Source organism: Sceloporus occidentalis, unplaced genomic scaffold (genome assembly GCF_023333645.1).
Source record: "Sceloporus occidentalis isolate IW3139 unplaced genomic scaffold, rSceOcc1.0.p SCAF_7, whole genome shotgun sequence".
NCBI lineage: Eukaryota > Metazoa > Chordata > Lepidosauria > Squamata > Phrynosomatidae > Sceloporus > Sceloporus occidentalis.
The window spans coordinates 87,886,096-87,911,278 of record NW_028316987.1 but is presented as its reverse complement, the minus strand read 5'-3'; the positions used below and the strand labels follow the sequence as shown (position 1 = coordinate 87,911,278).

General features: G+C 39.4%; 1 protein-coding gene across 4 annotated transcripts in view; it reads left to right on the top strand.

The window, feature by feature from the left end:
• DPP6 (dipeptidyl peptidase like 6) overlaps positions 1-25,183 on the top strand; it is a 622,884-nt gene that overhangs the window by 262,363 nt on the left and 335,338 nt on the right. The window contains exon 1 of one of the 4 annotated variants that reach the window (XM_089533591.1): positions 2,863-3,265. The exons of the other annotated variants lie outside the window; for them this stretch is intronic. Coding sequence (XP_089389717.1) covers positions 3,215-3,265 — 51 coding nt within the window. The 5' untranslated portion in view covers positions 2,863-3,214. Of the gene's footprint in view, positions 1-2,862; positions 3,266-25,183 lie in introns of those variants that run through there. 4 annotated transcript variants of the gene reach the window in all.

The following is a 25,183-nucleotide window of genomic DNA, read 5'->3' as shown; positions in this document are numbered from 1 at the left end:
GGAATCTTTTCCTGTAGTTTGAATCCATTGCTCTGTGTCCTAATCTCTGGAGCAACAGAAAACAAGCTTGCTCCATCCTCAATATGACATCCCTTCAAATATTTAAACAGGGTTATCATTTCATGTAAGTCACTCCTCATAGGATATGTTCATAGGTCATGGTGTTAGCAGACAACACCAGCTGAAAATCCCTCTTCTACACAACCATTTAAAAAAGTTACAAGAGCCCTCTCCAGTTTTTCACTCTAGCATCCTTAAAGACCATGGTCTGTAACATCACCAGCTCCCAAATTTATTATTATTATTATTAACCTTTATCTATAAAGCGCTGTAAATTTAAACAGCACTGTACATACAATCTTTTTAATTGGACGGTTCCCTGCCCTCAGGCTTACAATCTAAAAAGACACGACACAAAGGGAGTGGTGGTGGGGAAGGGGCCTCTCTAGTAGGATAATACTTATAAAATACATAGCAATACAGGAAATGATTCAGTAAAACAGACAACAAAAGAACATCAAATAGCAAGTGACAATTATGCAATGCCTGGGAACACTGCCCTGAGCAGGATGGTCTTCAACTCCATTTTGAAGCTGGTTAAAGAAGTGATGGCTCTTGCTTGTGGGGGAAGAAGGTTCCAGGAGTCAGGGGCAGCGAGTGAAAAGGGGCAAATCCGGGATGGGGCAGAGGAAATCCTGGGCTGAAACAGCAGACCCTGACTACCAGAACGGAGGGCCCTGGTGGGAAGGTGAGGAGAAAGAAGGTTTGATAAGTAAGGAGGGGCCAGCCCATGGAGGGCTTTAAACATCAACAGCAGGAGCTTATACTGAATGCGGAAAGGGAGTGAGAGCCAGTGAAGGGATGCCAACACAGAAGAGATGTGGTCAGAGCGGTGGGCGGAAGTGATAATGCGTGCAGCTGAATGCTGGACAGAAATTAAAGGACGGAGGTGGGAAAGAGGAAGCCCAGCCAGGAGGACGTTACAGTAATCAAGTCGTGAGATCACTAAGGCATGGACCAGGATCTTGGCAGTAGAGGTGGAGAGATATGGTCAGATTTTGGCAATATTGTATAAAAAGAATCTACAAGCCTTGGCTATGGTCTGGATCTGAGGGAAACACGACAGAGAAGAATCAAAGATAAAACCAAGACTGTGGGCTTGCTGGACTGGTTGAATAGAGAGACAGAAAAGGAGTGTTGAAGGGTAGACTTAGGAGAAAAGACAAGAAGCTCCGTGCCGATGGTGCATCCACTGCGAGATAGCTGTGAGACAATACGAAACTTGCTGTTCAAGCCTTGGAGAAAGGTCAGGGGTGGAAAGATACAACTGGGTGTCATTGGCATACAGATGGTAGGAAAAACCAAAAGAGCTGATGAATTTACCTAAGGACAGTGTGTAGAGAGAAAACAGAAGGGACCCAGAACAGAGCCCTGGGGAACTCCAACAGATAAGGGAACAGGAGAAGAAGTCTGACCGCCAGCAACCACTGCAAAAGATCTGCCAGACAAATAAGATCGAAACCAGTTGAGAACAGAGTCTGAGAACCCAAGGTCAGAAAGTATATTAACTAGAAGAGAGTGATCAACAGTGTCAAAGGCTGCAGACAGATCAAGAAGGATGAGAACAGAGTAAAGGTCATTAGCCTTGGCTCGTAAAAGGTCATTCGAGATCTTAGTGAAATCCTCAAATGTTGTGAAATCCTCAAGTGGTTATCTCTAGATCTGTTAATGCTTTCAAATATTTTGCATAGGGCAAACACAGACTGCTGTTGTCCTTTTCTAACTACTCTGGCCAGGATCTAACTGGGGACTTTCTGGCAAGGAAAGGAGTCTGTTGATGGATTTCAGATCCTTCTCTATCCATCCTTGATCAATAAGGTGTGTTCTCCTTGTTGTTCTCCTGTCTGAGTACTCTGTGCCACTTGCAACTTTGCTCCAGAGGATTTCCAATACCTATTATTAATCTAGGTATTAATTATTATGTCTTTCTTGTATATGGGACCCAAAGAGCATTTCCAGAGCAGATATTGAGGCCACACATTAGCTGTGTTTCTGAAGCAGTTATCCATTTCGTCCAAGACTTGCTGCTGGGCTTCATCCATCAGTGCAAGGACCCAACTGAACCCCACTTTTCTCAATTTTTCTTTAGTTTGCAGTTAGCTCTCTCTCTCTCTTCCTTTTGTAAGGTTTCCAGCCCTTTTATAGAACACCTACAGGGCACAGAATCAGACTGTTTCAATAGACGTTGCTACAATAGAGGACACATGCCCACATGTATTTCTCTTAAGAGTTTTGAGTGGATTGCAATGAACTGGAAGTGAGACTGCTGTGGATCTAGTGACACTTGCCCACTGTCTCACTAACTCAGTGCATTGGTTTAAGGTCTTTGTAGCAATGGCACATGAAGCAAAAGAGCAGAGTCTACTTTTGCTGGCTAATCTGGATGTTTAAATGTTAATTTCCCAGACAGGAAATGGCTGGTGAAATACAAATAGCAGCGTTGTGTGTCTTCATGCTTTTCTATAAAAATAAACCAGTTTATAATGCTCTTAATCCCTTCATTTGCCATTTGATGAAATTAGGGCAAGGAGCATTAGCAACACATAACCCTCTAGAAATGACTGCATTGAGGATTATTTTATCAGTACTTTATTCCACTGCAGATTATTTTAAACATCCCTGTAATAACAGCTCTTCAGAGTCCCATATGCTTTGAAGCAGATTTGTACTGAGGGGGGAGGCAGGATTAAAACTGTCCCTAAGTAAGTTTAGGAGCTCAGCGTGACAGTGTCTGAAAGCTGCATCATTCCATTTCATGACTCCTCTTAAGGCTGTGCTGGTCTATCAACGTAATAAAGATGAACTACTTATTGAACTTCTTAAGGCTGGATGTCTGGCAAAAAGACAACTTCTTTCCTAACCTAAATCTGGCATCAGTTGGCTGAAGTCGGCTGCGCCGTGCTTTCTGTGGAGGGTTTCCCTCCATTTGGATGCCACATTCAGTTATTGGCTATTTTATGCTGAGCTTTGAACTGTGCAGCTCTTGGAAGGAACACTAAAAGCAGAGGAGTGCCTTTTATTTTCAGGAACATATCAACCGCTCTGCTGTTGTGTGTCTTCCCCCCCCCAATCAATCCTGGTTATAGAACATACTTGTATCAATATAGGAGACATATATATCTATATCTATATACTGGAACCAACGACGCTGGGGATGAACAGAGCAAAACTGTCCAGAGCTGGCAGAATTAAAAAGATTTGGAGGGTGAGTGAAAAAATAATGCATTTTTCTTTTGCATGATATAAATGATAAATGACAAGCAAATTTGGGCGAAAGGGAATTTCTACTAGGAATCAAGAAAAGCAGTTTTTTTAAAAAAAATTGTGACTATATATACATTTAATTTTCTTTTAGAAAATATCCTAACTGGCAAAATGATTGGTTTAATGCACTGGATTGTTTTCTCCTGTATTTGCATTTTAACAGGGAGAAGGGTTTATAGAGTTTGAAACAGAAGCAACTTATCTCAAGATCTGCCTAAATGTTTTTTAAAATTGTATCAGTTAGTTAGAATGTAATTTAAGACTGCAAAATGTTTTGTATTTAAAAAAAAAAAATCTCAATCACCTAAAATTTCTCAGATCCTTTCTCCCCATACCTGGTATCAGAAGCTCTATATCTAAACTGATAAGAGGAAATGTAGTAAAAATTAAAACTATACAGTACTGGCTAATTGTGCTCCCACAATATAATATAGCTGAGGTGAAAGAAAAGTCTAAGGATATATGATACTGTCAAAATATAATGATAATCTCAGAATATCAAGTAACATAGGAGGCTTATATTATCAGCCATCAAAAGGTCTGTTAGGCTAAAAAGGTGAATGTCTTAGTCCTAGTTACCCTGTTGTTTGGGTTCTGTATTAAGGACAGAATAATGCTGGCCATTCCTGTGGCTGATATAAATTTTTTTGCCTGCAACAAGTGAAAGGGTTGAATCTTTTTTCTTTTTCTTTTTTGACTTTCTGGTCATTTATGTCTTTTTACTCTGAAAGTAGGAGGCTTTGACAATAGATGATCTGTGGAGCATCAACATAGTTTAGTACCAAAAACCTGAAACAACTGTATATGCCCTAGTACAAATGAGTCAATGGCTCTTGAAAACATGATGGAACCCAATTAACCATCTACTCCAAGCTTCCAGCTTGAGTCACATTGACTCACAGTTTGGGAAATGATTTGTCTAGTATAGTACACTTTGGTTGGAGAGTGCTTACAATTGTTCAAAATAGTTCAAGATAGTTGAAGAATTCTCAGGCTAAGTGGGGCTTGAGATTGAACTAGATTTAGTAACAGCCTGGAAAACATTGAACTGCCAGTAATGGCATGATTTAGCCTGCTATGATTAAAAGTATGCTGCTTTGAATTGTGACAATGCCATATGTTTGAAGCGCCAGGATTTGAGGCAGCAAGGTTGCATAAAGACCTTTGGCTAAGACCCCAGAAAGCTGGGCTGATACATCCTGGAAAACAAGTTTTGGCATTATTATGCTAGATGGATCATTGCTTTAAGATGACAATATTTGGTAAGGTGACCTGTTGATAAATATCATATATTATAGCCTTGGGTTTTTAGTATAATTGAGGATATTTCTTATGAAATGACATTAGTGGCAGGAAATGCAGTTTCTTTGTTTGTCTTGGTAAAGCTCATTGTAATTTTCAGATATAAAAGCAAATATTGCAAATGTCCCTTTGGTGTTACTGTTTGTTGTTAGAAATAGTTCATTTGTCTTGGAGAAAAGTTGTTTTAATAGTCATGCAACATCTTGGTTGCATAAAATGAAAGGTAGTTTACACAGAAATTTAGATATATCAATTTCCCATAAGTAGATACTATATCATGTCAAGAACATAGGATAATTACTGCTTCCAAAGAACCTCTTCAGGATGAGCTTAGGGAACAATTATGCTTTTGAATCTTCTTCTGGCATAGTGTTAGAAATGTTGTATTTCTGTCTAACTTTCCTATAGTCGTCTACAACTGAATATGTTACCTTTTGGGTGCTGCATGCCAAAAAAAAAAAAACCCTTTTGTAAAATGGAAATGCTGAATAGTTAACAGTGCTTTATTTAATACTTCCCCCCTCTCCCCATCTGGTTTTCTAAAGCTTTTGTCCCCTATTCTTTGTCCTTGATATACAGCACATTCAATCTAAATAGGTTAACTTCTGGAGAATGGAGAAAAGTTTGGTCATACATCACATTTTCCTATGTGAAGGTAAAAGGAGTTCTCCAGAAGAAAATGTTAAGTGTAATTTACTGAATAAAAACCATGGTCATTATTTCATAGAATGTAATACTGTAGAACTGGGCGTTAGAGGTTCATTATGACAGCTTGAATGTCTATTTATTATGCATATTGCCTTCTTCTGGTTAAAACACATTGAAACTTCACTTGCTTTGGAATCATTCTATGAGGTATAGATTAAATCTAGATAATGGATTTTCATTTCAACTATAATGTGTTCTCTTTGCATCTAATAAGCTCTCAAAGTACTATAGATAAAACTAAACAAACAGATCTAGTGGTCTTCCTTCTCCATACAATTGTTCATTCAATATAATCTTCAAATAACAAATTTTACTAATAGAAAAAAATAATAAGCACTTGCACCTTATTGTGCTGTTGCAATATATTTTGATTCACAAATGTATAAATTGAATAATAATAATAATAATAATAATAATAAAATTGAACAGGTAATATAGTGCACAGGTGGTCTCAAACCCATCACAAGACCTATTTTTAAGACTGTGTATTAGCAAAATCTCATCTCTTTCTCTTCATGTTCTATACCAGGATTGGGGCACCTGTCTGAATACTGTAGGTTACAGCTCCTATTATTCCTCACCACTGGCTATGATCCAAAACACACCACAGAAATAATCCACCTTCAGACTGGTTTATCCGCCCTGGCTTAATGCTGGGGACTTCTGAGAAGTTTAGTTTTGTGAGACGTTCAGCATTCTTTGTCAGAGAGCTCTGGTGCCACAGTGAACTACAATCTCCAGCATTCCCTAGCACTGAGCCAGGGCAGTTAACACAATCTCAGACTGGATTATTTCTGCAGTATGTTATGGACCTTTGTTAGCTAAGGCATAGCTGGAGTCCTACAACATCTGCAGTGCCACATATTGCCCAACCATTCTACTGAATGAACTAGATTCCAAGGCCGAGGCAGGCAGCCTGCTATCCTCCAGCAGTTGCAACTCTTATAACTTCTGATGATTGGCCATATTGTATAGGACTGATGGGACTTATAGTCCAGGAAATATAGAGAGCATCAGGATTATTGCATTGCACTTGCACTCTGCATGGGGTTGCCTTTGCTGAATGCACAGAATCTTCAGGTGATCCAAAGAGCTGCAGCCAGATGTTTAACTAGGGCTAGTTACAGGAACCATATAACTCCCTTATAGCAACAGGTCTACTGGCTTTCATTATATCCCACCTTTCTCAAGGTGGCTAAAAAAGTTAAATGAAAGTATAAAAATATACAATTAAGCAATCAAATATTAAAATGTACATGGGATAGGGCCTTCTTGGCTGCTCCCAGACTCTGGAATGCCCTTCCTAGAGAGGTTAGACTGATGCTCTCCTTCTCATCCCTTCATCCACAGATGAAGACCTTTTTTGTTTCAGCAGACCTATTAAGAATGATTGCTTTTGGCTTTTAATAATGTGATGTGTTGTCCATATAATGCCCACATGTTGCTGCCCACTTAATAATGTGAAGTGCAAATGTCCATGTTTTTTTCATCTGCAAGGACCCCCCAGAACATGGGAGGGATCCACTGTATACAAAAGATCACATTAAGATGGAGTTAAATCAGAATTATGAAAAACAGTTTTAAACAGATAATAAAAATGATAGAATACAGTTAAAAAAAACAATACAGTATGCTCTTAAAAGCCCTTTCTTAAAAAATCAGTTCTCAAAGGCCAGTCTGCAGATGGAAGGACAGCAAGGAGTAGGCAAGTAATTCTCATTTAGTTGTTAGCAGGCTGCTTTTTAATTAATATTTCTTTAAACAAATGCACTTTAAAATACAAAAATGCCATAGATTCTCAAGCAAAGCAGAAAGCTCTGATGGGGCTGTGGGGTTGTATATTTGTGTATGAAGAGGAGAGAAAGAGGGAAAGGGAGTGGTTTCAGCTGTGGAAAGCTGAGTGGCGAAGGGACAACTCTGCCTTAATCGGACTTCTCATTGAGTTCTGAATACAAAGATGTCTAATTTCCATAGGCTTCTGGAAAGGAAAAAGAGGAAAGTCGCCATCTATCTCTTATTTGGGTAATCACTTGCTGAGAAGAGATACTAGATGCCCTAGTCTCATTTTCAAATCTATCCTTGTCTCCTCCCATTTCTATCTTTTGCTGTGGCTTCTTGTTCATTCCCTTGTGTATTTAAGCCCCTGGCATGAAGACAGGTCACACAAACAAGGGAATGGTAGCCCTATATCTCTCCTGTGTCCTCTGCTTTAGAGACTTGTAGGATCACCAACAGGTGAGATGTCACAATCTCAGGGTTAAAGTCAGTAAGATGGCTTTCATGTTTACTGTTTTGAGTATCACTCTTCTTTATGTATAAATGCTCTAATTTGAGCATGGAAAGTGGCCTGCAGATGAGTGGAACAGAATCTTTCCACATATCTACAGTTCCTTCCACATTGGCTTCCCTGTAGTTCATTCTACTGATCCCTCCCCCCATCCCCAGTGTGCCTCCAGGACCAGAAACAGGCTGTGTTATTATGATGCATTTTGGGACGGTAATATAGAGGGAAGGAGATGTTTTCACTCTTGTACCTTTTGTTGTTAAAACTGTACTTTTATTCTTTCTTTACATATGGATGGTATGGAATCATGAACATACTGCTGGCTGCCATTTTGTCTGATTCAGACTTAAGAAGAATGCTAACAGTATAATTTAGTGATTCACCAATTCCCCATCTTTAATCCACTCATAGCCATTCAAACCTGCTGTGGTTTTCCCTATATTGTGAGCAACAGTCAATCCAAAGTCATAAATGACTATTTATTTTGCCATCGATATCTGACCTATCCATAAACAATCTATAAGATAAAGAACTATATTTTCCTCTTGGTTGCTGTAAATATTCCTGAAACAAGGCTGAGTCTCTCCCATGCTCCTTTCATTATGATCACCATGAATATGTACTTGTACATGAAAAGTAGATGGAGCGCTGTTTTGGACATTTTTTTCTTTTTAGTTCTGCATTACAAAGCATATAGGTCAATGTGTTTGGACCATTTTAAAGGCTTTGGGTTTATTGGTAATAACAGGCTGTTTGGTATCATTAGTGGTCAAACACAGAGTCATGGAAGCAGCTGCATTTGTTCTGAAAGGGCAGAGTAGCTATTATGTGTTCCACCTAAAGTCTTTGTGTAGGAAATGTTTAATGTACAGTTTTGCATTATGCATTAGAGTGCCCATTGTGGTAAATCACATAGACAAGTATGTAGGTACTATTTTTAATAGATTATTTTACTCAATGGACTGAAATGCCTTATTGCACTTACAAATATACATAATAGCCAGTTCTTGCCTGCAGAGATAATTTTTCAAAATAAATGTATGGTTGATAGTAATGTTGCTACAGATTAATTTGGAATGAAACAATGATTCTAGTTCTAGGAAAGATCATTACTCAGCATCTAATGAAAAGGCACAGACAAGGTTAACATTAGATATGTATATCATCTCAAGTGTATGATTTACTCATTAGTAAATTTAAAGTTGAATGCTTTAAAAAGAAAAAAAATCAAATTTGAAGGTTTCACTTTCTTAATTCCTTCAGCAACAACCTTTAGCAAATGCTGGTCTAATTAAAATGAAGTAGTACACATTTTACTGTTTAAAACTTTTTCTTCCAGTACATTTTTGCATTTGCAATGACATAGCACTGATTGTTCTTCCATTAAGGTTGTATTAAAATGGAAAATGGCTGAACTTTTAGCTTAAAGACAGTTCAGTACGAATGAGGATAGATTTAGAATCATGGCTCTGGACTTTTCAATGACTTGCTCTGTGGTATAGGATCTCTTCTAAGATAGTATGATCCCATTCAAACGATTTGTGAAAACATGTTTAGAGTACCAGTTAAGTGTTTATAACATCATGATTTCCTCACTGCTTTGAAAAATCTTAAATACTCAGGTAAGAAGAATCTTAAACCTTAGAGACCAGAATCCCTTTGATGACTTGCGCTAGAAAACCTTTTCTCAATACTTGGCACCTATTAATGAAGTAAAATTCCATGAATTCCTAAGAGACAAAGGAGTTGGGGAGAATATGCAACAGTTCATTTGTTGGCATCCCTAAACTGATGTTCTGACAGTATATTGGGCCACAACTTCCAGTTCTCTAGATTGGCTGGGAATGACAGGATTTGTTCTCCTGCACATGGTTTGAGTGTTGCAGTACAGCCCTGGAGCCAAAGGTTCAATTCCCAGCTCAGCCATAAAACCCACTGGGCAAGTCACCTCCTCTCAGCCTCAGGAGAAGGCACTGGCAATCCTCCTCTGAACAAAGCTTGCCAAGAAAAACCCATGAAAGGTTCACCTTAGGGACACCATAAGTTAGAAATGAATTGAAGGCATGCAACAACAACATCAGGAGAGTACTGAGAAAAGGCTTTAAGCTGGACATCTCATGCCACATTACACACAAGTGTGGACATCCAGCACAGAGAAAAGATCTCCCTTTCATTTGCACACTCCCTCTGTTCAGCCACTGGAACATGTCTCAATGAAGGCTTGAGGTTAATGTCATGCATTATTTACAACATTTTAAATAATATCTTTTGAGTGACTGAGGTCTGCTTCAAAGGCTTGAATTGATTCTTATGCAGTCCAGCTTATGGTTACATATAAATTCTTTATAAGTTGAAGTTCTATTTCACTAACAATGTTTTGTCCAAGAAAAAGATTTGAGGTTTTGTTTCCAAATGTGTGAGGGTATTTGTTGTTGCCCAGTTAAAGGGAAGAAGACTGATGAATTTGGTACTGGATAATATGAACTGGATTGCTATATTTAAGAGAGGAAGGATGGCTTTGTGTAATAGCTTTCATTGGCAGGCTGGAAACAAATTTAGGAAGCTGCATTCTACTTGTATAGCAAGAGGGCTGCAGAAGGTATCTGTTGTTGCTGCATGCCTTAAAGTTGTTTCTGACTTGTATAAGCCATCTATTGTTGTTGTCGTCTGCCTTCAAGTCATTTGCCACTTATGGCAATCCTAAAATGAACCTATCATGGGCAATCTGTAGCTAATTGTAAATTTTGATGGCTTGGAAATACCCACTGTGCAACCATTTAACAAATTAGGTTAAAACACTCTGTACATTAATGCAAATCAACAGTACACTGTTTCAAGTGGTTCAGTAATGCCTTTAACCCGAATTATGTCATTTTGGCACAATATGAGCCCTGATGTTGAACTATGCATGACACCTTCACAGCAAGCAGTTGTGATTGTGCATAAAGTAAGTTGGATCTAGATGTATAATGCTTGGAGTAGATCTACTGAAAATAATGATTTAAGCGAGTTGTGATTAATTCAGGTCCAACTGATTTCAGTGGCTCTGTAGTAATTGTGACTAAGGTCTCATTTGTACTGCAGAAATAATGCAGTTTGACAAGGTTTTAATTACCATGGCTCAATGCTATGGAATTCTGGGATTTGTAGTTTTGTGAGTTATTTAGACTTTTCTGAATTGGAGAGTGTTGGTACCCAACAAACTACAAAATCCAGGATCCTATAGGATTGAGCCATGGCAATGTCAAACAGCAATATTTCTGCAATGCAGATGAAGCTTGAGTCTAGATCCAGTGCAGAGTATTGGCATCCATACTGCAAAGCAGTTTTATTGACTGCTTTTCCCCAAGTCTATACAGATGACTGCAACACAGATTGATTCTATGCACACATCATAACCTGAGTTTTCATTACATCTTTTCATCCAGTGTGATTTTGCTTAGCATTGTTTATCCTGGCTGTATTGGCCAAGTTGGCTAGTTTTCCCTTTTGAAAGGGTGAGGCTTGTCAAATTTCCAATGAATGGGTCAAGAGAATTTAGAGCAGTAACATTTATTGCATCATGGTTTTAAAAGGAAACGATGCACTTGTCTCCTTTCTTTCTTTCTTTCTTTCTTTCTTTTTCTTTCTTTTTTTGTGAAAATGTGGCAGAACATAGAAATAGTCTTACTTAAGTAATCTGCAAAATTTCAGGATGACCTGGCTTTTGTGGAATTACTTGTTTTTGTGGAAAGGAGCCTTTGGCTCAGTATAGGGAGTCTAGCAGCTTCTCCATATCTTTCTTGGAGAGGGTGATTATATGTGTGTGAGGGAAATGTGTTTGAAAAGGACACCTTTACAAAATGGCATATTTTATTAAAATATTCCTGGAGAAGAAATCTTCACAATTTCAGGAGGACAGTTACTTGAATTAGTGAGTTATGGTCAATGACAAAGAAATTTAAGGCATTCTTATTATCTGTTTACATGGCACCAAAGTTACAGAAAATGGGACAGGAGATAGATATGACATATATAGCTGAATATGTAGACTTACATATTCAGCATTTCTTAAGCAATACCCCAATGCTACCTTCACCCAGTTCCCCCACAAAAACATTTTCATCATTCATATTCTTGGAGTAAAGGCACTTATAAACTGTACTGAACAATATATTCCATCAGCACCTTTCCTCCAAAAAACTGGGATTGGAAATCACTGATAAAGCTATCTACTGTGATTAAAGCTATCCACCGTGTCATTCACAAAACTATATACTGTCCTTTCTGTAGCCTGTTGTTTTCTTTCTATGCAGACCTGGAGGATAAATGTATAATTATTGTTCAGAAATATTGTTTTGACTCTGTGGGGAAAATGTGAATTATTGATAACATTTTAGAAGGGTTCAGATTAAGATACAATCTGCTTGGTTAGAAGCAATGCTTTGTTTTAATAGATCTCCAAAATCCCTCTGAATGGGCTTGATTCAAATTTGGATTCAGCCAGGTCTGAAGCAAGCCCTTCCTCTTCCTTAACTACAGTGCGGATTCTGTGATTTTATACATTAAGCACTAGTTGGCATTGTAATGAAATATGTCTGGATGGGACCAGAGTTTTCATCTTGTTGGAGGAAAACTGAAAAGTTATTGTATAGATCCTTGACTTCACTATATGGAAAAACAGTAAAACTCTGTGTCTTGGATTCTTAGGACCAAATTAGACAAATGAGCTGGGATTTTGAGGTATGTTTTTGAACTGAAAAGGAATGTTTGGGGAGAAGAGCAAATTCCACTTTTGGTCCACTTTCTTTGCTGTTGTGTTTTTTCCCCTCATCTGTCCATTTCCTTTGTCCTCCAGGAGGAAAAAAAAAAAAAAGGGGGGGGGGAAAGAGATATAAGGAAGAATAAGATTGTGGGAGAGAAACAGGTGGTATGAACCACTGATAGAGGAAATGTGGCCATGAATGGGGTTTAAAAAGGCTCTCCATTAACAGAACTTGGAAAAATTACTTTTTTGGATCAAAACTTTTGAGTATGACTTGCACAATACCTCAATGCCAATTACCCCAAAGTAATTTTCCCCATTTTCCCTGTCTATTGTGACATAGAGCCTTAGAGGTGAGCATGATAAATTAAACATATTCAGTGAGATGCTGCTCCCTTGCTCTGTTTGCCTCTTTCCATAGAAACCTTGACTCTGCATTGTATGTGAACACTGATTCCACTACATTTTGGTGCTCAGTTGGAACAGATCCATAATCCACTACTCTAGAAGAGATTATTGATAAACGGGCAGTCCCAGTTGTTTATATAGTAGAAGTACTTGAAATAGACATAATATAAGTAAGTTAAAGAGGCAGCCATGCTCTGGTTGTATGAACTCTGAATAAAGTTTCTCTTCCAAGAGACCTGAACTCCCTGTGGACTGCAAACACTTCCCTGAATAGTGTGAATCCTTTTGAAGTAACCACTTACATAGTGTGAGGAAGTGTTTGAAGTCTGAACTTCAGATCAGACATTGGAAGGCTGGGAAAGGATAACCCTTTAGCACTTTGGAGGAATTTTGTCTAATGGTAGGTTTATTTCTGGAGCCCTCAACTGCCTCTTTTCAGTTATGTGTGTATGGATGTGTGTATCTGCACTTTGCTTGGCATGATACATGAGACAGAGAAGGGGTATTCTAGAGAACTATGGGAAACAATGGCATAGCTAGTATATTTGACATCTAGTGCTGATCATTACTTTATACTTCTCCTCTCTTCAACTGTCTTTTCTGGGTCTGGCAGAGCTGCTGGCCAGATGGGAAAGAGAGGGGACTCACTTTCCCAGCTGGCCAGCAGACCCAGTGGACCTGCACTACTGCACACAGCTTTCAAACTGTGATTTCATGGAAGGGAGGGGGGGAGAGCAGCTTTTGCCATACTCTTTATACAACAATGCCTCTGACCAATACCTGCCCTGTCTCTTTTCATTTATGGGGGAAACCCATCAATGACTTGGCAGTCATGCAAGTCCCCAGATGCAAAATGTCACTTGCAGGACAGTTGTGGAATTGCAAGACACATATTATCACTACCCCCTGCTTAGTCCTGTCCTCTCTTCCCCTAGCTGCTGCCGAGGGCTCTGGTTAGATTTATTTATTTATTTTTATCTTTACCTTCTTTCTTTTTTACTTTTTAAAGTAAAATCAGGGCAGGAAATCTCCAGAATTGCATGGGGAAAAGTGAAAACAAAACAAAAAGTCCACCTAAAGTCATGATGGATAGGGCATAAAGCAAGGAAGTGGGATTAAGGGAGAGAACAGGGTGAGAGTGCAACAGGACAGCAGTCTTAGTTGTGTGAATGAGAAGAGATGTGCTGCTCTACAAATTGTATGTTACCATTTCATTATCAATTGCATGATTACTGTGAGAATGGTGATTTTGCAGAATGGTGTTAAAAAAGGCTCTCCATTAACTTAGTGAGACTTCTGTTGTAACCAACCCTGGCAGTGGCAGAGCTAGAAAACTGATGACTCTTCCCCTCTTCACTTTAAGGTTTCATTTGAAATCCTAGTGCCCATATTAAGTTGAAATTGTTTATTTTCAACCATGAAGCAGGGTTGTGAACAAGCCATTTAGATAGCACCGGGACTTGTGGGAGCTGTCACTGGAGGCTAGGTAATGGATCAATGGCAGAGAAAAGGAGAGAAAAGCATCCTAGAGGGATTCTGGAAAAGGAATTGAGTTTCCCAGCAGACAAAATGAGAACAAGCAAGGGCAAACATGGCAGAAACAGGAGTGGCTATTTTTGTGGAAAAGGTAAGAGGGAGTGGATGAACAAGAATGTCTCACTTCAAAGACCTAGGGGGAATACAGGTCAGCACTTTGTGCCGGCCTGTGAGCAGAGTCATGGCATGGCATCCATATGCTTGATGGCATGACTCCACCCCTATTGTGCCATGACGCTGTGCACCTGTTTACACAGCATGTGCCATCATGGTGTGATTCACGCACAGCGCCCAAATGGCACAGCGTGGAAGGAGTTATCATGCCATTCCATTACGGTTAGGATGCCACTTTTTGGGGCTTCTTTTTGCTCCCTGCAGAGGTCACAGTGTGCAGTTGCTGCAGTCCCAATCTGGGGCGAAAAGGGGCAGCATCCAGCCGCCCATCTGTATAGCTCCCTAGACATGTTAATCTGGAAAATCAATATGCAAAGGGTTTTTATAGCATTGTTTTTTGTGGGGTTTTTTGGGCTATGAGGCCATGTTCTAGAATAGTTTATTCCTGACATAACACTTTTGAGACTTTTTGTAGCACCTTTGAGACTAACTGAAAGAAGGAAGTTGGTAGCCTGAGCTTTTAGTGACTTTCTAAGTGAAGGGTCCTATGCATCTCAGGAAGTCTAGGAATGTTCATGCTACCAGCATCCTTCCTTCAGTGAGACCCTGAACAGACTGGCACTTTGTGCCAGCCTGGGGCTGAAAGTGGGGCTAGATGGGGCTGAGTGTCCACTTGTGCCCAGCCCTACTTTTGCCACCTGTGCGCCATTAAGACACACACTCATCCACATGGGGCGCACCATGATGACATATGGGCATCAGAGCATGCAAACAGCGCTGGCCAGAAGGGGCATCATCAGGGCGTGCAAGCTGCTTTCAGCAGCTTCTTTTGGTTCCTGAGATGGATCGGCTTGTTGCTTTGGCAACAATGCAGGGCAAACAGGGGTGGCGTTTTGCCTACCAACTGCCAAGCCCCTTAGTCTTAGTCATGTGAGAGAATATTCCCTGTTGGAAGTAATAGTTCTCATTGAGCAGTATGCCATAACTGGAACTATTTGGTAAATTAGATAAATTATGCACTGATGGGTAAATTATGCACTATTAATATATGGCACTTCAAAACATGACCAGAAATAAATATGTGGTGACAGCAGATAGCCAGACAGCCTCCACTAGACATGAGGCAAGGGCAGCTGAATAAATAACAAACATTCAAAACTGAAAAATTCTGGTGTTTTTACAGCAGGTCAGCAACATTTCATCTCCTGGAGGATTGTTGGCCATTGCTGAATACCTGTTCTGGAATATGAGTCATAACTTTATGGTGCCAGGTGAGAATTATTACCTGGCTGCCTTTTACTGCTGCCTTGCAGACAGCTATGTCCTGATTGACATGATGGAGAGATGCTGGCAAACTTCAGTAAGTGATGATTGAAGGACGGCTAGGATAAAGGCTTTCTGGCATGCAGTAGAAACATCCGTGTTGCTGAGATGACTGCAATAGAAATCCTGAAGTGTGTGTGTGTGATGCCTAGAGATGGCTGGTGGTTTTTACAAAAGATAACACCCAGTGGATATATTTAATCATTCAAGGTTTATGGCATTTTTTGATCAGAGTTTTCTGTCTGCCTTTGCCTGATTTGAATTAATGCATGTCTTGAAAAGGAAGGTAGTGTGAAAAGAAGAGACCTTTTTAATTAAGAAATGAATGGGTGTAAAATTAAATGGCATATGTGTAAAAACATTCTGTGGCATCAGCAGCTGCTCTTTTTCATTAAAATGCTCACAAACGTGAAACATGCACACACACTTTCAGTTATGCTTTTTTAAAAAGATTAAAATAGGTTCCTCTCAGCAAAATTAGTCCTTAGGAATTGAACTACAACAGACTATGGGCACAACTCCTCCAGGAACACATTTGACACCACCACAGTTAAAGTGGGTTTGCTGATGTGATCAAGGATGCTTATGTGAACCCAAATCAAGTTTAGCAATCATACTATCACAGAGTTGGAAAGGACCACAAGGATCATCATGGCAATCCCCCTCTGAAAGAACCTGCCAAGAAAACCCTCATGATTGGTTCACTTTGGGGTTGCCATAAATCTGAAATAATTTGAAGGCATGCAACAACAGCAGCAACAACAACAACAACAATGTGAAATGATGACTGAAGATTTTTGGAAAAGCTTCATGAACCCTTTCCTGTATTGTTATGTATTATTTATATGTATTAAGCTATTATTTCTTAGATTGTACACCATGGGCATATTTACTTTTATCTATTTTATTGTTTGTATGTACAGCGCTGTGTAAATATACAGCACTATATAAAAAAAGCATCATCATCTATTTGAATGGGACATTTTAGTCGCCCAGCATCATATTTTCTTCCAAGATTACCATAGAGCTAGATTTAGGAGATAGCTATTTTACAACATTGTTGTCACCTGAAGAGTTGGCAGCACTGTTGCTGAGCTTCAGCCACTTGCCATGTGTAGTGCTGTTGTGGTTTTTAACAGCCAAAAGTCTGCTGGGACTAATATTTTCAGAACAAACATTTTGCTCTTTGCCACTGGGTTGCACTTTTTGTCCCAACTGCCGCACCATGTTGGGACAAAAATGAATAAACGAATATATTAGAAATTAAAGTAATGTCCAATGCCAATCGTTTTTTTTTAAAGTAGGTGTCAAGAAATATGTGACATTTTGATTATTGGTAGGTTGGCCCTATTTTTGCATGGAAGTAGGATTTATTGTGATTCTCAGTGGGTTCAGAATTGGAGACTCTTGGGGACTGCAGTGCCACAGATCAAAAACAGGAACCTGGTTCCTTTCTCCATTCTTCCAGCCTTGCTTTTAATATGGCTACTCTGAGCATTCCTAGCATGTATGATTTAACAAACATCATGCTTCCAGACTGAGCCAGCCCTCACAGCTTCTGAATTCAAACCAATCTTGTCACAATGCTAGAGCTTAAATTCCCTTATTATTCCCATATTCTGAAGGAGAAAGGTCTGTTGAAAGCTGTTAAAGTAAGTATTGGAGCATGTTTGAAGCATACCACCTTGTTCACTGCACGAGAAACTGCTTTGCTCCAGGCCTGTTATCAGATAATGGAATTTGCTTTAAAGGTTGGTGAAAAGCTCAGGTTATCCTTAAAATTTAGCCTGACCATTTTTTCCCTATTCTATGTGATGATACATGGGAATTTTATCTAACTTTTACAAATAGTTAAAAGTCAACAGGCAGGTTTTGCAAAATCCCAAATCTGTCACCAGTTCCTTCTCTGTCTTTTAACTCAGTGGAGACAGACCGGGCAGATTTAGTTCACAGGCTGTACTTTTATCAGTGATGCAAAACAAATAAGTAAGCTTAGGGAGGAAGGCATGTCTAAGGGAAAAGCATATGACAAATGCTGACCAGTTTATGTAGCATATTCTCTGAAGTTGCTCTGCTGGGAGGCTCTGTTTTTCATTCAAGGGTACATTTATAATGATCATAGAATCAAAGAATCATAGAGTTGGAAGAGACCGCAAGGGCCATCCAGTCCAACCCCCTGCCATGCAGGAATCCAAATCAAATCATCTTTGACAGATGGCCATATAGCCTCTGTTTAAAGACCTCCAAGGAAGGAGACTCCACTACACTCCGAGGGAGTTTGTTCCACTGTCAGACAGCCCTTACTGTCAGGAAGTTCTTCCTAATGTTGAGGTGGAATTTCTTTTCTTGTAGCTTGCATCCATTGCTCTGGGTCCTAGTCTCTGGAGCAAGTGAAAACAAGTCAGCTCCCTCCTCAGTATGGCATCCCTTCAAGTATTTAAACAGGGCTATCATATCACCTCTTAACCTTCTCTTCTCCAGGCTAAACATCCCCAGCTCCTTAAGTCGTTCCTCATAGGACATGGTTTCTAGACCTTTCACCATTTTACTTGCCCTCCTTTGGACACGTTCCAATTTTTCAATATCCTTTTTGAATTGTGGTGCCCAGAACTGGACACAATATTCCTGGTGGGGCCTGACCAAAGCAGAATAGAGTGGCACTATTACTTCCCTTGATCTAGATACAATACTCTTAGTGATGCAGCCTAAAATTGCATCATATAGGAAAAATACATCATACAGTATAGGAACAAATTAACTATGATGAGATGGTGAAGGTGGTTAAATGAGGGGGGGGGGGGTAACAATAACAGAATCTTTAATGGCCAACCATGGACTAATGAGACCAGGCACAGAAAATTGGGTTAAATAAAGGTCACTTGATTTGATGCTATTTAAGTTGATTGGACCAGAAAGGAAAAGGAGGGGAGAACAACTTAATGTGGGTCCAGCTTAGGCCAGCTATGTGCCCTAGACTACCTTTTCAGCCTTTCCTTGGGTGAAACAACTGAGCTCCAAGGGCAATCCAATAACTAGGTTGATCACCCACCAGGCACTTACTGGAAGGCAAAACCAGGGCACTCCCACTCAGGTCCAAGGACTGTATGTTATTGTTGTTGTTGTTGTGTGCCTTCAAGTAATTTCTGACTTATGGCAACCCAAGTAATTGGATTTTCTTGGCAAGAGTTGTTCAGAGGAGGTTTGCTGTTGCCTTCCCCTGAGGCTGAAAGAATGTGACTTTCCCAACCAAGGTCACCCAATGGGTTTCATGGCCAAACTGGGAAGTGTTCTATATTTGTGGTGGTTAGGGGTGTAGAACATCAGAAAAACTGAAAAAAAATACAAATACAGTGAGCAGCACCAAAGGTGCCAGCAAGGCCCGGCTGTGAGGCACACACTCCTCAGGCTTATAGAATCACAGTATCATAGAATCAGAATTGACCACTAGGGCAGTATTACAATGGACCCTTGTTATACACTGAGGTTTGGTTCCAAGATCCCCTGTGTATAACAAAATCTGTGTTTGCTCAAGTCCCATTAAATATAATGACACAGCAAAATGGTGTCCCTTATAAAAAAATGGAAAATCAAGGTTTGATATTTGAAATTTATACTTTTTTTGAACATTTTCAAACTGTGTATGCTTGAATCCGTGTACAAGAAATCCGTGTATAAGAAGGCCGACTGTACTTGTAGTCCAGCAGCCAACCCACAAGGCCACACTGGCTCTCTATACCCTGCAACTGAGAGCAAAACATCCATGTTAGCCTCAAGGGTCCCAGGACCCATACAGTCCAATTCCAGAGCCCTATCCTTCACCAAAATTGTGGCAAGGTATAAACTGAAGTCTTAAATTCTCCCCTCTTTACCTGCCAAATGATGGGCTATTTGCAGACACAACCCAGAGCCAATCATCAAAGTCCCTCACATCCTGTATGGTGCAGGCAAAACATCCCAGGTAAAGGGGAGAAGGTAATCACAGGTAAAGAAGAGTTATAGCCAAACATACATGAAGGATTCCATTTATTAGGAAGGCTGCAAGAACACATTTTGAGAGATGCGTGGGAATGATAAAGTTTTTTCTTCTGTTATGAGAGATGTATGAAAACGATATTCTCATGTCACATTAATAGTTGAAAAGTTTGTACTTTTTCTTGCATTTTTTAAAGGTAAAATTGCATAAACTGACATAGAGAGGTGTGATGTGTTACACGATTTGTATGTTGTTGTTGTTGTTGTTGTTGTTGTTGTTGTTGTTACACTTTATTTAAGAAATGAGAGGCATGAAGAAGTGAAAGGCATGAAGAAGAACAACTTTGTTGTTCTTCTCCATTTATAATTCTCTGGAATCTGGTGGCCTCCATTTCTGCTCAGTGTTTCTTTATTTGGAGCAAGATGGAATGGTCATTAAGCACACTTTAAATTATTTTGTGAGGTAAATTTAGCAGTTGCTCCTCATTGTATCAAGGGCTATGCATGATAGCAATTTAGAATGGCTTAATTTATTCAAATTTTGAAAAATGTTGCAATAATTAGCCAAATACAATTTTGAGTGAAAAAGTGTCCAAGAACAATTATTATATTCTTAATACAGATGATAGTAACCAAATTCCATAGGGGCAGCTCCATTAGCAAAAACAAAACACAGATTAAAAATCAGCAAAAAGTCTTGTGGTATCACAACTCACATGAAGAGTAGGCAAAATGGAGCTGCTGTAATATTTATGCCATATCATAGAGCAGTAATATCCTATATTACCCTGTTTCAGTGTGCTGCCGATTGAGCAGGGTTCAGAAATGGAGGAAAGGGTCAGCAACATGTAGGTCAGGCACAGAGAATCTGTAAAACTTCCAGAGATAAAACACATAATTTTGATGATGTCTTTGAAGCTTCTTCTTGGATGAAGACGGGATCCTTTAAAGCAAACCAAGTCAAATCTCCATTCTAAACTCTGATGCTCTCTGCTTGAATTAGTAACTGGTTTGGACTTTGACGGTTTCTTGGCAGCAGTAACGCATCCACAAAACCAGTGCATTACATACAAACTCTGCCCTTTACTTACTGAATGATTATACATTTGTTCATGGTATTACACTAGTGTCAGCCAGCGACATCTAAATTGGGGGAGGTCTACAAATGTTTAGACAGTTAATTGGCAGAAACACAGATTAGCTCTTGTGCAGCCTCCTTGCAGTCCCTCAGGGATGGCAGGACAAGGGGAAGAGCAAATCTTAAGAAAGCAGGTTACCATCTCCTCTCTTGATTCAGTTGCTGAATGTTGGATTTCCCTGTACTGCATTCTATGAGACTCTCTCCCACCATTCCTGATGTTCAGATTCAAACAGCTGTATGCCAATTACTGTCACCACAAATTGAACAAGCTTGCAAATTGCTTTCAAAGTCTTCCTGGGAAAGCATCTTTTATCCTTTATAGTAACTGAAATATTATGTTGATATTATATACAATTATTCTGGTAATTTATCAAAAAATAATTCACCAGGACAAGTTAAGTGCACTTTATGCCTTCTTAGTAAGCCTGTTCTTAATGCGTGGAATTCTGAATTATTCATGAGTTGCTTCTTGGTTTTTTAAGGGTTCTTTATATAGATTTTGTTTGCTAATGCACTTGATAGACTGCTTTGTGCACTAAAGCCTTTATACAGGTGATGCCAGCAGTAATATAAATGCTAAATTATACATTCTGAAGTTGTACATTATGAGGGAAGATATTATTCACCCTTCTGGATACCCACTTGCAAATCCAAGCACAACATCATACTGCAGAAGCAACAATCAGCTCATCACCTGCACTATAAGTCTGGTGCAGATGACCCTGGTGTGACAATACAGGTTGGCCTTTTTTTGGAAATCATTTAAACATTGCAACAAAAGACAGCCTGAGACCAGAAACTGCAAAGGCTAATTCATGTGACTAAATTGTTAGGTTGAGAATATTGGCTGAGTGGATCCATTATTGTACTTAACATGAATTAGGGAGATGTTTGCTAGATATATGTTATCTGAAATAAGAGAAACTCTGCTCTTGTGAAATGCTGGAATTCTGCTTTGAAAAAGAGTGATGCATTCCATTTTACCTGTTTGTGTCCAACGTCCTCCCCTTACAGGTTCTCTTTCTGTTTCACACCCACCCACACCATTCATTTTGCAAAATGATCTATCAGTTCAGCTCATTCTTCTGAAATTTTCAAAGGAAAGCTATACAGATATCTGTTAGGAGGCTCATGTAAAGAGAGTCCCTTTAGGGGACTGGGAGATCTAATGTCCCTGTACAGACTGTTAAGCATTTTTCTTGTACAGCCAAAGAGAAATTGATAATTTGAATGTGTCTTTCAACACAAATAGTACTGGGAGTGAGGGTAAGAGTGAGCTGTTCAGTCCAGATATTTTACTCTCCATATTTTACATTTTCAAAGCATCTTTTGTCAGTATACACATGCATGTTGGTTACTTTTGGAGTTATCAGGTAATAGCTTCCATGTGGAAACAGGCACCACAGATAAAAGATTTCAGCTGTATCCTTCCTACAGGTCACCATTTTCCCACTCCTTTTGCAAATTAACTGTGCTTTTAACAGATTCTTGAGAGAAAGATCTCAGTAGGTTAAGCTTCCCAGAGTGAGAATGGACATGCAGTGATGGGAATTATTACACTTTAAAAAAAATTCTGCCGATCATGAAGCTATTAAAAACCCACAGGGACTGCCAAGAAAAAAAAGTAGCTACCATGGTTCCTTATAAGTGTTCTCTCAACCCATGCACAGTTACTTTTTGATAAGGAGAATTAAGGAATGGATTCAGTTGCATGTCTTTGGGTGACAACGATGATGAATTTGATATTGTGAATTAGCAGCAGTATCTCCATTTTGGGTGGGATTGGATAATCTGAGGTTTCCATACATGGCAACTTCTGGGGCATTTCGAGCATATTTCAGTTTTTACTAAAGGCACCAGCCACTGCAATTTGTCCACAGGGATCCAAACCCTTGCTGGTCTTCTTCTTGTGTGTGAGAATGAGAAGCAACATTTACTCCCTCTCTTGCTAGTTGACAAGATATTTTCCCTTGGTCTAGAGAGAGTGTGCATTTGTGAGAATGATGCTCAAATTGAATAAACTGCACAGAATACATGGCTGAACCATGGTAAATGATGTCTAGTTATATGGAGTTTTAATATATCCAGATGGATATCAAATGGGATGTGTGTATTTTTCTAATCTATCAGTCAAAAAAGAAAGGACACTGATTTTGTACAGATACATTTTGCACACACATTGCAAGAACCTAGAGAAAAGGAGGAAAGATTCATCCTGTTCCTGAAATGGATGTCTCAGCTTGTCAAGGAAAAATAATTTCCTGAGATTTCTTCACATACCTACTGTGGTAGAAAATTTATATTTAGAAGCATTCACATGCACACTTTGTATTTCCATCCTATTTCCAGTAACACCAGTGTTTACTACAGCAATTATAACCTGTTGTGCTTCCTGATAATTTTATTCCACCCTTAATGTAGCACTCTCATTCTCGATTTTAATCTCCAGCATTTCAAGTTAATGGAATCTTAAGTTGCAGTTATGAACCTTCAAAAACATATGTTTGTAAGCCACTGTTTGGAAAGAAAGTACAGTAATAGACAGTCTGATGCAAGGGCAGGCAACTGTTGCATGTCTGTGGGACCTTCATAGCATTTACACATGCAGTGCCCTCGAAACACTGAAAACACTGAAAAGCATATGGTTGCCATGGCCCCAATCCAGCGCTCAAAGGGGTGGTGTGATGCTGCCCCTTTAGTGCTGTCTGTTTTGGCCATTAGTCTAAAATTCTATGATTGTATGATTCTAGAGTTTATGCACTCCAGCCTGTGGCTTCCCTATGCTCTCATCCTGTAATATAACTACCAATACATTTCACTCTTGGACTGCGAGAAGTCTTCCCTTACTTTGCACAAGTGAGCACAGTACATCATGGATACATTTTTTTTCTTCTGCCCATTTTTCTTTGGATCCATGCCAGTTTGTTCAGTAAATGTTATGAATTGATATGTTCCGTATTCTTCATTCATGCTTGGAGAGAGTAGTTTTTCCCGCCACAAACAGAAAATTTTGAACAGAATGATATTTTCATATCCACTCCATTGCTTGACAGTTTTCCCTGAGGAGAACTGTTAAGTTCAATACCTGATAGACATCAGATTGGCATGAAATAAGTTTAGCACCTTGTGGTTCATTTTGTCTTCTTGCATGTTGCATGGTGCAGCCCATTTTCTGTTTGTGGCTTTTTTCTGTGTTACCACTGGGAAATGCAACCTGGTGTTTTTATTCCAATGTGCTCACATCCACAGGGGATCTGAGGTTCCTGTTCCAATGATCACAGAAAGCCCAAGAATTCTGGCATCCGGTCCAGGTCAGGGTGATTTTATGGCTGAACCTGGAAGAAGGCCAGCTACGCTGTGGTGCAAATAGCTTATTTCCCCACAAAAAACAAAATAGAGAAGCAGATAACAGAAACAGGTCCTTCAATAATCCTGGGCAGCAGATGCTATTTGTTCCCCAAACTAGTGGGGTACAATTGATCCCTTATATTGGAGGAGAAAAATTCAACAGGCTCGGGGCTAATCCTTCATACTTTTGCTCCTCTCCAGTGTTGCATGCACTGGTGAAATTCAGCAACAAACTGCAAAAAGCTCTTTGAAACAAACATTAAATGCTTCTTTTCAATACTTTTTTTTCTTGGTTTGCTGCTGAATTTCAATAGCACCAAAATTGGTTTGATAAACTGATAAAAATGCTGCCCAATGGCTGTGTGATGTTGCCTACCTTGCCTGATGCATTTCTTGAGAGTGATTACCTTTCCCAGGCCTTGTCGTTTTCCCAGAAAGTAATGGCCCTTAGAAAGGTTCTGGCTTGATGCCTGGCCTCTTTCTAGCTTCTCTTGCTGATCGTGTTCTCCATGGTGATGGGTCCTTTTGGCATGCTAAGACTCTTGGAGACAAGGATGGTTAGAATGAGCTGTTGAGTAATTGATCCGACAAAGTGAAAACTGGATATGGTTATGAAATGCACAAACATGGGGATATAATCATAGAAGTTTAGAACTGGAAGGCCCCTAAGGGCCATCCAACCCGCAGAAAGTATAGGGCTCCACAGTTAGAATATCCTGAGAGATGGCCATCCAATCTATTTTTAAATTTCTAATGGAGAGTCCACCAGCTTTCTGGGTAGTCTAATGTTGAACAGCTCTTACTCTCAGAAAGTTCTTCCTAATGTTTGGTTGAAATCTCCTTTCTTGTAATTTAAATCCATTGGTTCAGCTCCTAATCTCTGAAGGAAAAGAAAACAAGCTCACTGCATTTTCCACATGACAGCCCTGCAAATATTTAAGGAATGCTGTCATATCACATTTCAGTCTTCTCCAAGCTA